Source organism: Carassius auratus, chromosome 26 (genome assembly GCF_003368295.1).
Source record: "Carassius auratus strain Wakin chromosome 26, ASM336829v1, whole genome shotgun sequence".
NCBI lineage: Eukaryota > Metazoa > Chordata > Actinopteri > Cypriniformes > Cyprinidae > Carassius > Carassius auratus.
The window spans coordinates 7,129,501-7,143,982 of NC_039268.1; the positions used below are offsets into that span (position 1 = coordinate 7,129,501).

The window sequence follows — 14,482 nt, forward strand, 5'->3', positions numbered from 1 at the left end:
TTTGCTACTCAAAGAACATAAACGGTTGTGCTACATAATAGTGCATATTTTGTGAAACCCCTAATAAGTAGAAAGTTTAAAAGAACAGCACTTACTTGCTATAAAAATCTTTGTAATGTCAATAAAGGCCTTTACGGTCACTTTTGAGCGATGAATGCAGTTCCTAAATAAAAAATATTAATTCATTTCAAAAAGAAAATCTTACTGACCCCAAACTTTTGAATGATAGTGCATATGCATTCAAAATAAATGCACACGCTTTACTGCGTGTGAAATTTATTTTGAAAAGTCATTTGACCAACAAGAGTGTAAACTTGAATAAACTCTACTTGAGTTGAGCACATGCAAACTTAGACTATTATAAACTTAAGTTAATAACTGATATAATAAAAAAATAAACCTTGAACTTTTTAAGCTGTTTAAAAGAGCTCCATGTGCACCAAAAAAATGAATTTTTAATAAAAAGGATTATTTACCTCTTTTATTTATCTCAACTATCACGAAGTCAAGTTAATATTTAGATATTCATGTTAGAACTGGTTTAAATGTTGTTCATGTGTCAGACTTTTTACGAGACAGCATTATTTTACCTGCTTACGAGGTTTACAGTTGCACCTTTTTGTTGCATTTTACAGTTTTTCCCCCCCATGTATCTCCTGACCTCAGTTTGTTTTGCCTCATGCCTTTTATTGTCATCTTAAGCCTTTCTAAATGTAGCTGTTTTATTAAAAATGTTGTTGTATGTAATTAAGTGTTTGAGCCATTTTATTGTGTTCAGTATTTGAATATATCTGTTATAAGTAAAGACTTTGTATGGGTTTGTGTGTTTATTAAATTTAGAAAAAACATTGTTACTATGTAAAAATATCATAAAATATAATTAAAACATACTAAATAAAATGTAAAGCTTTACTTATTCTGATTGTCTCGCTTCATCACACACAATTCAGCAATTTGTTTTACATCTGTCCATTATTAAGGTGCTGGTCATATAATTAGAATATCATCAAAAAAAGTTGATTTATTTCACTAATTCCATTCAAAAAGTGAAACTTCTATATTATATTCATTCATTACACACAGACTGATATATTTCAAATATTTCTTTATTTTAATTTTGATGATTATAACTAACAAATAAGGAAAATCCCAAATTCAGTATCTCAGAAAATTAGAATATTGTGAAAAGGTTCAATATTGAAGACACCTGGTTCCACACTCTAATCAGCTTATTAACTCAAAACACCTGCAAATGCTTTTAAAATAGTCCCTCAGTCTAGTTCTGTAAGCACACTCATGGGAAAGACTGCTGACTTGACAGTTGTCCAAAAGATGACCATTGACACCTTGCACAAGGAGTACAAGACTCAAAAGGTCATTGCAAAAGAGCCTGGCTGTTCACAGAGCTCTGTGTCCAAGCACATTAATAGAGAGGCGAAGGGAAAGAAAAGATGTGGTAGAAAAAAAGTGTACAAGCATTAGTGATAACCGCACCCTGGAGAGGATTGTGAAACAAAACCCATTCAAAAATGTGGGATCAAGAACCACCACACACAGACGTATGCAAGACATGGGTTTCAGCTGTCGCATTCCTTGTGTCAACCCACTCTTGAACAACAGATAGCGTCAGAAGCGTCTCGCCTGGGGTAAAGACAAAAAGGTCTGGACTGCTGCTGAGAGGTCCAAAGTTATGTTCTTTGATGAAAGTACATTTAGCATTTCCTTTGGAAATCAGGGTCCCAGAGTCTGGATGAAGAGATGAGAGGCACACAATCCATGTTGCCTAAGGTCCAGTTTCCACAGTCAGTGATGGTTTGCGGTGCCATATCATCTGCTGGTGTTGGTCCACTGTGTTTTCTGAGGTCCAAGGTCAACGCAGCTGTATACCAGGAAGTTTTAGAGCGCTTCATGCTTCCTGCTGCTGACCAACTTTATGGAGATGCAGATTTCATTTTCCAATAGGACTTGGCACCTGCACACCGTGCCAAAGCTACCAGTACCTGATTTAAGGACCATGCTACCCCTGTTCTTATTTGGTCAGCAAACTTGCCTGACCTTAACCCAATAGAAAAGGTATGGGGTATTGTGAAGAGGAAGATGCAATATGCCAGACCCAACAATGCAGAAGAGTTGAAGGCCACTATCAGAGCAACCTGGGCCCTCATCACACCTGAGCAATGCCACAGACTGATCGACTCCATGCCACGCCGCATTGCTGCAGTAAATCAGGCAAAAGGAGCCCAACTAAGTATTGAGTGCTGTCCATGCTCATACTTTTCATGTTCATAATTTTTAGTTGGCCAAGATCTCTAAACATCCTTTCCTTCTATTGGTCTTAAGTTATATTCAAATTTTCTGAGATACAGAATTTGGGATTTTCCTTAGTTGTCAGTTACAATCATCAAAATGAAAATAATTACACACAGACTTGATATATTTCAAATGTTTAATGAATAAGTATAATATACAAGTTTCACTTTTTGAACGGAATTAGTGAAATAAATCAACGTTTTGATTATATTCTAATTATATGACCAGCACCCGTATAGTGACTCCTAATTGGATTTTCTCTAGCTATGTTTTGTCTATGCAATATGCTTATCATTGTCCTTGTTTTGATGGAGACTGCACTAAACCCCATTTTTCAACAGGGGGCGACGATAGCATGTCTGAAACAGCTCATACACTCAATGAGCTAGATACATTTTTCAAAGCTGAAAGTATGTTATTTTTTCAGCCGCATCAACAATTATAACTAGTTTATTTAAATGTTGAATTCAGTTAAAAGTGTAAACACTGTGTGTTCTCTATGTGGCATTATGTTGAGTCACTTAACCAGCCTTCACTGACTCAACCAATTGCGTGAGTTTGGGGGCGGGACTATCTTTATAACCGACCTACTGTATATGGTTTGAAAACTGTATTTTTTAATTATTTTTGCAGAAAATGCTAACTTCATTTGATCTATATACATATGTATATCCCAAATCTAGCTTTTGTAATTGATAACTTCACTTCTGATTTATCGCTTCTAAACTTCATATTTATACATGAGGCCTTGTTCAGACTACTGCAGTGACAATTTTTTTTTTTCAGCAATATCTCAAAGTTCTCTGATATTGTCTGTAATGTAAAAATGTCACATACTTCCTTTAATATCACATTGCCTATTGTAATGTTACCTTCCAAACACATAGATCTTCACTCCCCTTTCTCACACTATACATCTCAATGAGATTATCAGATCAAACAAAAACATCCACATGTTCACATTGCAGGGTTGAAAATACCCACACTCCCTTTGTGTTTGATGATCTCACAGTACATTGTTTGAAGTGCACAGTTCTCTCACGCAGTGTGGTCTGCAGAGCTACTGTCTCTGTGAAGATGAATGGACTGCTTCATCACTCTTTGATAGCATTAGCTATTAGCCAAGGCTTTGATTAGTACAATGACATTAGCCTCCTACATCCACACTGTCGCCGATGTGAGTGGGTGACTGTGAAACCTCCACCACAGAAGCACAAATCCAGTCTTATGAAGTGCTTCAGGGTGCTTATTAACACATTTTTGAATTCAAGACGGTAAAAGTCGGTTAAGACAATAATTAAGTACAGTGCTATCGCTATTAATAGCTAACAAGAACAATGAGGCAAAGTGTGTTCAGTTCACAATGAATAAAATAATGAATAATAATGAATAAAATGAATTAAAATAATATTTATGCATATTATGAAATACATATGCATTACTCTGCCCCCACTCCCACAATGCAGTTGGCATATAAATGAGTCATTGCATAATTTAGGGCGCATTTCATATCACTGATGAGATGTAGTGTGTGTACATATTTATGTTAACTGCTTTATTCAGAAAATAGAACATTATGAAAACATTCGTATAAGTTTCCTCTTGTTTATTTCAATATTTTAATCTAAAACAACCTTGTCATCGATATTAACTGGCGTCAGCTATGAAAATAATAAAGGTTGGGAATGACATGAGGGTGAGTAAAATTAAAATTTTTGGGTGAACTACCCCTTAATAATTTTGGTAATTGTATGAGATGTTATGCAATTTTATTATTATTATTATTTTTTTTTTTTATTACTAGGCAACAATTACTCACGATTAATCACATCCAAAATAAATGTTTTTGTTTATATAATATGTGTGTGTGTACTGTGTACATTTATTATGTATAAAGACACACATACATATTTTGGAAATATTTACATGCATATATTTATATTGATAAAATGTATATTATATACACACACAGTACAATCAATCACATATATTATGTACACAAAAAATATATATTTTGGATGTGATTAATCACAATTAATTGTTGCCCAACACGATTTATTTCTTTTTTATTTGGAAAAGCATTTTGTTTTTGTAGTTTTTTTTTTTTTTTTTTTTGTGGATGTGAAATGTACTCCCAATTCTAGAATAAGCCATATGCATATAAGTGACAGTGACTGTACCCATCACATTCAGTAACATGGGCGATCCCTCCTCTTCTTCATGCACATATCAAATGAGCCTTCAGGGGGTGTGGTGGAAATCTAACAACCTCCACATCTCTGAAGCCCACAGGAATGAAGGCATCTCTCTTTCTTCATCAATCAGTTCTTCTAGTGTGTCTGCAGCCCCTTATTTTTGTATCTCCGCCCCTTCTCTCTTTCTCTCTCGCTTTCTCTTCCAATTGATGGATTTGCGGTGTACTTAAAACACATGCAAATGAGACAGCTGGCATCACACAAACCATGTGACCTGTCAAGGTGGGGGTGGGTTCAAAGACACACTGCAGCAGGGAACCCTCTTTACACACATGCATGCACCCTCCCTCACCCGCTCCCTGGAATAATCCCTTCACCCCTTCATGCCACCTATCTTTTAATTTCAGTCTTAATCTTTAAGAAGGAGCGCAATGATAACTGAACTAAGTCTGGGATCTCCACCTGATTTATGTTTTTTCCTCAGTGCAAATGTTTTCTCATGCATGAAGCTAATCACATATGTGCACTTGAACATGCTTATGCTCACACATGCACATGTGTGTGTGCGCACGCATGTGAGAGTTTGACAGGATCAACCGCAGGTATCCAGCAGTAGGTCTGCTACAGAAAGGCTGCCAGCTCACCCACACTCACTCTCACACACACACACACACACACACACACATTCCAGCAGACTGCTCTGGCCTTGTGAACATAGCCTTTTGCCAGGCTTCTCTCTCTCTGGCTCCAGATGATGGGTGTTTCTGTAAAGCATACTTGATATGATGATGCATGTGGATTTTTTATTTTATTATTATTTGTTGGCTGCTTATCTTCATAAGCATATAATTATGAGTATTATTAATTGATATATTATTATAAATTAATATTATAATTACATAATTATAAAAACTATGCACATATATATATATATATATATATATATATATATATATATATATATATATATATATATATATATATATATATACCTACTCTCTACCAATCAAAGGTTTTCGAACAGTAAGATATTTAATGTTTTTTTTTTATTATCTTTCAAGTCTGCATTTATTTGATCCAAAATACAACAAAATCTGTTATATTGTGAAATATTTTTACTATTTAAAATAACTGCTTTGTATTTGAATATATTTTAAAATGTAATTTATTCCTAATGACAATGCTGAATTTTCAGCATCATTACTCCAGTCTCCAGTGTCATGTGGTCCTTCAGAAATCATTCTAATATGCTGATTTGCTGATTAGCAATATTTAAACCGTTAATTACCGTACATTTGTTTTCAGGATTCTTTGATGAATAGAAAGATCCAAAGATCAGCTTTGAAATCACAGGAATAAATTACATTTTAAAATATAATCAAATAGAAAGCACCTATTTTAAATAGTAAAAATATTTCAAAATTACAAAAGATATTTACAAGATGAAAACAATTTTACACAAAAATTAAAACAATAATTTATATTCCAATTGTAGGCAGTTACATTTTGAGGTATTAATATTCAATTATTCAAATGCAATTTTCAACAGAAAAAAAAGTGTTCCATAAAATTCATGTAATTATTTCATTATTATTTTTACAGTTTATTTAATGGATTTGAGGATAAGAGACATTAATCTATTCTTCTGATTCAATGAGTTGACAATACGCTAGCTGGCAGCTCTCTGAGTGACACTTCTTTTGAATGAACTAATGAGAAGAAAAAAAACCCAAACAGATAAAATCAAATATGTATTCTTCCCGAATTAACAAAAATGATAAAGCCATCACTTATGCGCCCTGAGGTTTGAGACGCAAGCGTCTGCTTCTAATTAAAAAGACACAATGATTAATTATTGTCATTTTTGCTTTGTAGATACTTCTGCTGCCTCCTGAAGAAACTCTTTGTTTTATAGCCTCTGATCCACAAAATCCCAGAAAAGAACAACAATAACAGAACAGAAAAAAAAAAACATTACATTGTGTTTCAAGTTACTCAATGAATTAATGGTATACAGAGTTCTGAAATCAAAAACACACAATGCTTGTACAATACAGCCTTCCTACACGAACATTAATTTCACCATTCAGTTTGATATTTTCTCATCTCCCATTCTAAACCTTAAGACACAACTCAATTAAAAAAGAATGGACTATATTTAGGTGCCTTAACTGTGAAATCAAGGCAAAAGATTTAAACGCATGAAGTAGCGCCACCGTGGATGGCTGTTGATTTGGCAGGTTCTGGTCATTTATGCTGAATGGAATCATAAGGGTGGAGTTGTGTTTTATTCTGTGGTAAGGAGAGATCGACTTGGCAGTATTTAACAGTGGCTTGCTGTGTGTGGCAGTGTAAAGCAGATACTGTAGGTTTGTTGTCGTTTGTAGGTCCAGATTCTGTGTGTTTCTCAAGACTGCCGACCTCTCTTAAGAAGCTGTTGTGTTAAAGGTCCGAGCAACAGGATTTCGGCTACCTGCACAAAAGAAAAAACAGAGATGATATTATATTTAGAATTTTTTTTTTTATTATTGTTGAATAAATGTAGTCATTTAATCTCACCTCTGGGTCCAAAATCTCTCATGTAGCAGTTAGTGCAGTATGGCTTCTCATCGTGCTGCATACACATGTAAAAACACATGTAAAAAGGCAACATATATGGCATATATGACAAAGTAATCATTTGCATACCTCTGCATGCTGACCAGGCGTTAGCTGTCTTTTACACCTGTGACACTTCAAGCACAACGGATGATAATCCCGTCCCAATGACCTCTTCTTCTCACCTGCATGGGTCAAAGGTTAAGCGATCAGAGTTAGTTTGGTAAGAGTCAAGGGAGCTGTTAAAAAGCATGAGATAATTGTGTGCGGTGGTTTATGTAAGTTTTGTCTGGAAGCCGCAGTATGAAATAAATTGCACTTTTTTTGCAAAACTGACTTCTCAGAATTGTGAGAGGAAAACTCAAAATTGGGAGAAAAAATATATTTTTTTAAATTAACTTTTTTTTTTTTTATTCCATGACAGAAATAGGCTTTCATAGTTTTGTGAATTAATCAGCAACATTACAACATGGTTTTTATACACCTAAATAAATTAGGAAATTCGAATTAGAAATATTATACTATTTATATGTTAAGCACAAGGTTGAGGTTCGATTCCCAGGAAACACATGATAGGTAAAAATCGATAGCCTGAATGCACTGTAAGTCGCTTTGGATAAAAGCGTCTGCTAAATGCATGAATTTATAGTGTTTATTAATATTTTAAATATGCTTTCATTTTTATAATTCAAGATTCAAAAGGTGCCTTTTTTTTCTTTTTTTTATATTTCTATTTTGCTTTTAAAGTTATAATGTTTTTACTGTTATGCAAATATAAATGAACACAATACTGACTTTTCTGTCTCATCATATCTCAAAGGGATAGTTTGCCCAAAAATTTCAATTCTGTCATTTAGTACTCACCCTCATGTCGTTCCAAATCCATAAGAACTTTGTTCATCTTCGGAATGCAAATAAGATATTTTTGCTTAAAAATTTCAGATTCTGGGTACATTTCAGTTGCGTCGCTGTCTATCCAGGGACAGAGAGCTCCCTGATTTCAACAAAATATCTTAATTTGTGTCCCAAAGATGAGCTAAGGTCTTGTGGGTTTTGAACAACATGGCGGTGAGTAATTGTTTTTTTTTTTTACATAATTATTTTTGCTCATTTGTGGTTTGTGGTTCAGTAGATTTGCCTCAGACGTCTACTGAATGTGCAATACTGTAAAGTAAACACATCTTTCTTCCCTTTCTTTTACATATTGAGGGATGTGTCAACAACAACAGAATAATTATATTAGTTTTAAACATGCTCTCCTTTAAAGGGTTAGTTCACCCAAAAATGAAAATGATGTCATTAATAACTCACCCTCATGTCGTTCCAAACCCGTGAGACCTCTGTTCATCTTTGGAACACAGATTAAGATATTTTAGATTTAGTCTGAGAGCTCTCAGTCCCTCCATTGAAGCTGAGTGTATGGTATACTCTCCATGTCCAGAAAGGTAAGAAAAACATCAAAGTAGTCCATGTGACATCAGAGGGTCAGTTAGAATTTGTTAAAGCATCGAAAATACATTTTGGTCCACAAATAACAACTTTATTCAGTATTGTCTTCTCTTCCGGGTCTGTTGTGAGTGCGTTTACGACGCTGCTGACGTGTTTTCTGGTGCGTCCAATAACAAAGATGACACGTCAGCAGCATCATACGTCAAAGGTCACAGCAGTCGCGATCACAACAGACCCGGAAGAGAAGACCATCTGATGTCACATGGACTACTTTGATGATTTTTTTCTTACCTTTCTTAACATGGACAGTATACCGTACACTTCAGTGGAGGGACAGAAAGTCTCGGACTAAATCTAAAATATCTTAAACTGTGTCCCGAAGATGAATGTAGGTCTTACGGGTTTGGAACGAGATGAGGGTGAGTCATTAATGATATCATTTTCATTTTTGGGTGAACTTTTAATAAAGAGAACAAGAATCTGGACATAGATTTTACATTCACCTCAATCTTTCCAAACCACATTTATTTTGAACTGCATTCCTATTCTCAGTTCTATGTAGATACATATTACCCTTTCACGAGCCCTCCTACTGAAACCCTGACCTTAACCATTGGACAGGAAACCTCTAGATGGAACCAGGATCAGACTAAAACTGAACCTCCCACCAACATCTTGGGACAGCTTTTCTCTATCTGGCAGAACCAACAACCGCCTGCAGTCTAGAGAGCTTTTTTCTTCAGTCTTGATGCTGAAAGCCGACTGGCTTTTCCAGCCAAATTCTCAACTTTCTTCAAGTGTCCATAGGTTCTGCATTGCTATCTGCCAATTTAAACAGTTAAGCCTCTCTCACTCTGGCCTACTCCACTTCCTGCCACAGGCAGACACTTCCTGTGCTCTTATGACGCATGTCGTGAGGCGCTGATGGTGGTTAGGAAACTGCAGACTGATTAACGCTGCACAAAGGCATTGAGATTTGTTTTTTTTACGTAGCATAAAGGCAGAAACTGAAGCTAATATAAAGTTAGCATGCTCTGCTACAGCACTCTGCTGCTAATGTAAGACGTTATCACACAACTAGACATGAGAACACACACCTTGAGCACAATATAATCTAAATACAAGTGAAATACCACAACAGCAAGTCAAAACAATGGGCACTTTTGAATCAAAACTGAATTTTATCCGAATTTTTGCAGCTAAACGCGATCATGCAGCGGCTCCGTGGTTTACACTGATGTTTTTCAGTGTTCATTACTTTATTAACACCTCTTTCTACAACACTCTGCCGTTAACACAAGACCTCATCACAGAACTATACATGCAAACACACAACTGGGTACAATATAATCCAAATACTACAGAAATTCCACAACAGCAAGTCAGAATGGACACTTTTTCAGGCCGAAACACTACCTGATCTGTGTTTTTTGTAGCTAAACACAAAACATGCAGCAGCTCCACGCACTACATTTATGTTTCTCAGTGTTAATAACTACATTAAACCTCAAAATCATCTTAGTCTGTTTTAAGCATTTTAAAGTTGTATCCCTCCGACCCCAGATTCCACTCACCAAAATAAACAGGCTTCCCACATATAGGACAGAAGCTCACCATGGTTGTAGCAGATCTCTAAAAGTTCTTGATGCGTGAGATGTTGAGATACAGGAAATATGTAAGCTTCTCAACTGTGACAGCCTTTTGGTACAGCAAAGGATGTGGCAAGAAGTGCAGTGACAGGAAGCAAGAGATGACTTCAAAAGAAAACACACTCAATTCGAATAGTCAAGACGACAGAGAGGAGGAAAATGTTGGTCAGAAGTGTGTGTGGGTGCTGTGATATGTTGAGTCTGTAGTGGGGATGGACAGTCTTGCTATTTTAAAGACACTTCACACTTCTGCAACTGTGGTCAGTCGTTGTGGTTTGAAATCAAAGATGATGCTGAGGGCCGTGTGAGGTCATCAGACTTGTCGGGGTCGGTTATGAAATGAATGCTTGTGGCTTGTTTGCTGGATGCGAGTCAAAGAAACAACAGACAGGGAGATTGAGAGGGACCAAGAGAACGAGAGCGACACAGATGTCAGCCGCTCGGATTTCATAGGTTGTCATGGTTGCCACTTCTCAACCCCTCAATCTGTCCGCTCGCCCTTTTTCATCCTCTTTCTCTCCATCCAAGAGATTAAAAAGCTCCAGTGTGGGAGAACGGGAGTTTAGGAGAAACCCAAAACTGCTACCGCACACACAGAGAGAGCGATGACATCACTGAAAGGCGCTTGATTGGATGAGCACCGAAAACTGAGAGAAGGAGAATCATTGAAGCCGAGACTGAGAGCGCGTTTTGTGTATGTGCGTGATGAGATATAAAGGATGAATAGGCCTAAGAGTCTGGCTCGAGCTGAAATGCACTATTGCCCTCGATTTAGCATGATTTATACACATACACACGACTCCTACACAATGTGTGAGCTGGAAGGAAAAACACATAAGACTTCATTTAAATAATACAAGCTTTGTTATGGTCTGCGTGTTTGAACAATTCAATGTGGACTTCCCACATGTGATTTTTTTTTTATACATATAATAAATAGCCTAGTAAATGCTCAGCTCCAACTGAATTTTTTTTTATTAGATTTTGTAAATTCAGATTCAAATGCTTTTTGTCTATGAATGTAGCCTGTGTGTTGCCTTCACGTTGTCACTATTTAAAACAATTGTAGCATGTTGCATTGTTGGAGTAGGCCTATTTAAAAAGGCAATAAAAGGGCAGCTTTTAGAGGGGCACTCTCTACTTTTGTCCCCGTCCTATTTTTCTTCTCATTAAAATACTTTTTTAATCATTTGCATTTACATGGGATGAAGACTTCAAGAAGTAGTTGCCTCATAGGCATGTTGACGGACACTTGAACATTCATCATAGCTGAAGCATATTTTATGTCGTCAGCAAAAGAAGCAAGAAAATGTCTGCATTTGCATGATGCTGCATCAATAAATTCTGTTCTTTTGAACTTTTGTATTCATCAGTGAGTCGTGGAAAAAGTTTTCACTAAATAAATAAAAATTAACTGTTTCAGCATTCATAAAAAAATATTTCTTGAACACCAAATCAGCAAATTAATGGTTTATAACGCAACACTGAAAACTGAAGTAATGACATTCAGCTTTAACATCACAGGAATAAATTACATTAAAAAACATATTAGAGTAGAAAACAGTTATTGCACATTCTAATAATATTTCACAATATTACTGTAATTTACATCAAATAAATGCAGCCTTTAAAAAAAAAACATAAAAAAATAGGTAGCACAGAGGGTTAACTAAAGTTTTGTATCTGTTGGACAGGTGAGTGTCAAGCATGAGTCTCTTCTCAGCATATGGTCCAATGGTTGCTCGACAGTCTTGTGTATACTGAACCAACTTCATTCAGTGAGGGATAAAAAAAAAAACCTTTCCCATCAAGCCTAACTGGGAACTTCACCAAACAGCAGAGTCAGAGCCCTGTCCACATGAACGCTTGTTCACACAGACCGCACACACACACACACACACACACACTAGCCTCTACTGCCAAATTACACAGAGAAGAGCAAAACAGGGTTAGAGGAAGGGAGGGCTTCTCTTTCTGTCCTTTTTCATGCTGGTTTGGTTTGGCTCTGACAAACTAGCCTAAATCCTCTTCTTTCTGGCTGAGAAATGGAGGAGAGGAGACAGAATAAGAGTAGGGAAAGTGGAGTAAGAGTGTCGCCCTCTTAATCATGCAAACAGTGGACAGTTTCTGCCAAGGGAATATATATTTGGAAAGTACATTGCACGTACAGCTGCCCAGATGCACATGAAAACAGTTGTTTGTACTTCAAAGTATACTTTCTACATGACACATAAGACTAATCTTAGGTCAAAGACTTTAAGAGTGTACATTAGTGTACGGGGAAGTTGTGGCCAAGTGGTTAGAGAGTTTGAACCCTAGGTTTGTGGGTTTGAGTCTCGGGCCGGCAATACCACGACTTAGGTGCCCTTGAGCAAGGCACTGTACCCCCAACTGCTCCCCGGACGTCACAGCATACAGTATGTATATGTGTGTGTGTTTTGCTTTCTTGCAGAGTAAGTAGGAACAGCCTAATAGTTATATTGAAGTAACTGAACTTCAATAATTGACTAAACCCTTTCTACAGTTCTGTGACTAAATTCAATTTTGATTGATTCAAAATGTTTACTCCTAAGTCGATTTTTTTTATGTTATCTCTATATTCACCAAGATTGTATTTAACCACAAAAATACAGTAAACAAAATAATATGGTGACATATTATTACAAAAAAGTGTGTATTGAGTGTATTCTAAAAATGAATTTATTCCTGTGATGTCAAAGCTGAATTTTCAGCATATTAGTATGACTTCTGAAGGGACCATGTGAGACTGTTTTTTTAATTGTATTTTCAATTCGAATAATGTTTCACAGTATAACTATATTTATGTTCTAATAAATGCAGCTTTGGTGAGCATAAGAGACTTCTTTAAAAACCTACTGTTTGCAAATCTGACTAGAGGATCATGATTAGTATTTGTAGAGGTTTTGCAGTTATGGGCTTTTGCGTTTAAAACCCAGCGCATACAATACTGACAAGCATTAATAACTTGTCATAAAGCGTGTTTATGTGAACAGTATGTGGTATGTTAAGTTCCAGAGCCGCAGGCCTGAGACAAGCTGCCATGTGTGTGATGTATGCATGAATGTGTGTGTGTGCTATAATGTTTGTAAGTCTCAGCAGGTTTTGGCATGACATCCATGGGCCAAGAGATTTAAAAGCAGACCGTGATTCTACACCCGATGTACCAGAAACCTGGCAAACACATTCGATCTCTGATGTTAACAGGGATGATGCAGCACGAGTCGACTAGACCAGGATCCCACTATCTCTACTCCAAAAGACATCACCGTGATTCCCAATCAGTAAACTCATCTGTCCCAGCCAACTGGTGATGTCGAACTATTCAAAGACAGCGTAAGACATCCCCAGCTGCTATACCAGAATGCACCATTTTTGAGGCACAACGATAAAACTTACTTTTAGGCTTAGTAGACCTGTTTTTATGTTTACAGTCCACGCAGAGGTGATTAAACCCAGGTCTTCCACTAATTAATGCTGACTACCAACACCCAAGTCGACGCGTCTTAATCAAAAGCAGCTTTCAGCTTACAGTGTGAAAATGTGGTTTATAATTGCATTCAGAAGAAAGAGCGAGCCAGCCAGCAGAATGAAAGACTCTTAAATGTGTTGATTCTTGCCTTTGCATTCTTGCCATTTCTCTTCAACCTTTCTCTGTCTTATAGTTTTTTCCTCTCGGTTCTCATGCGAAGCACCCAATGCCAATTCCCTCAGATTTGGTTTGGCTTAAAGGCAAGGAGGCCGGCCGCTCTCCTCCCTTCTCCTTCTCTCATTTCCTGTGTTTTTTTTCCTTCTTTCTCTCGCTCATTCTCACCCAGCTCTCTCTTGGTCTCGCTCTCTCTGTCTTTTTTGAGACTAGTCACACTGGTTTTAGAGGGTTCCAGTAATTCCTTTGTCCTTTAAATAAATAATGCAAAGCACAGCTTCCTCTGGCTTATGTGCAAATACACATTTCACTGCATTAGAAAGATCTCTTGATGAATAAAAGCTGCCTGGTCAAGGTTAAGGAAAAAGAGTGCTGGGAATGGGCACAGTGTAACAAATGAAAACCCGAAACTAATGTAAAATATTAATCCGGTGTTAATAAAAGAGTTGTATACTTAAAAGCAAGTTTTTCACCATGTTTAATATTGCATTAGATCAGAATCCGAGCGCATGTTAATTTTTAATTGAGCGTATCAGCATTTTAAATCATCAGCCCTGCTTGAATTTTAATTATCTCTGAATATTAGAGAGGAAACGTAGGCTATGCCCCCCCTCGCT

The 14,482-nt window shown here is 36.6% G+C and overlaps 1 protein-coding gene across 1 annotated transcript; it reads right to left on the bottom strand.

The window, feature by feature from the left end:
- Nucleotides 1-6,186: 6,186 nt before the first annotated feature.
- LOC113044193 (cysteine-rich protein 2-like) lies at nucleotides 6,187-10,259 on the bottom strand. Its single transcript, XM_026203917.1, has 4 exons — nucleotides 10,127-10,259; nucleotides 7,194-7,288; nucleotides 7,065-7,119; nucleotides 6,187-6,978 (listed from the first exon to the last, which is right to left on the bottom strand). The coding sequence occupies exons 1-4, from the start codon at nucleotides 10,167-10,169 to the stop codon at nucleotides 6,932-6,934; spliced, it is 240 nt and encodes a 79-aa protein (XP_026059702.1). The 5' UTR covers nucleotides 10,170-10,259; the 3' UTR covers nucleotides 6,187-6,931.
- Nucleotides 10,260-14,482: the final 4,223 nt, after the last annotated feature.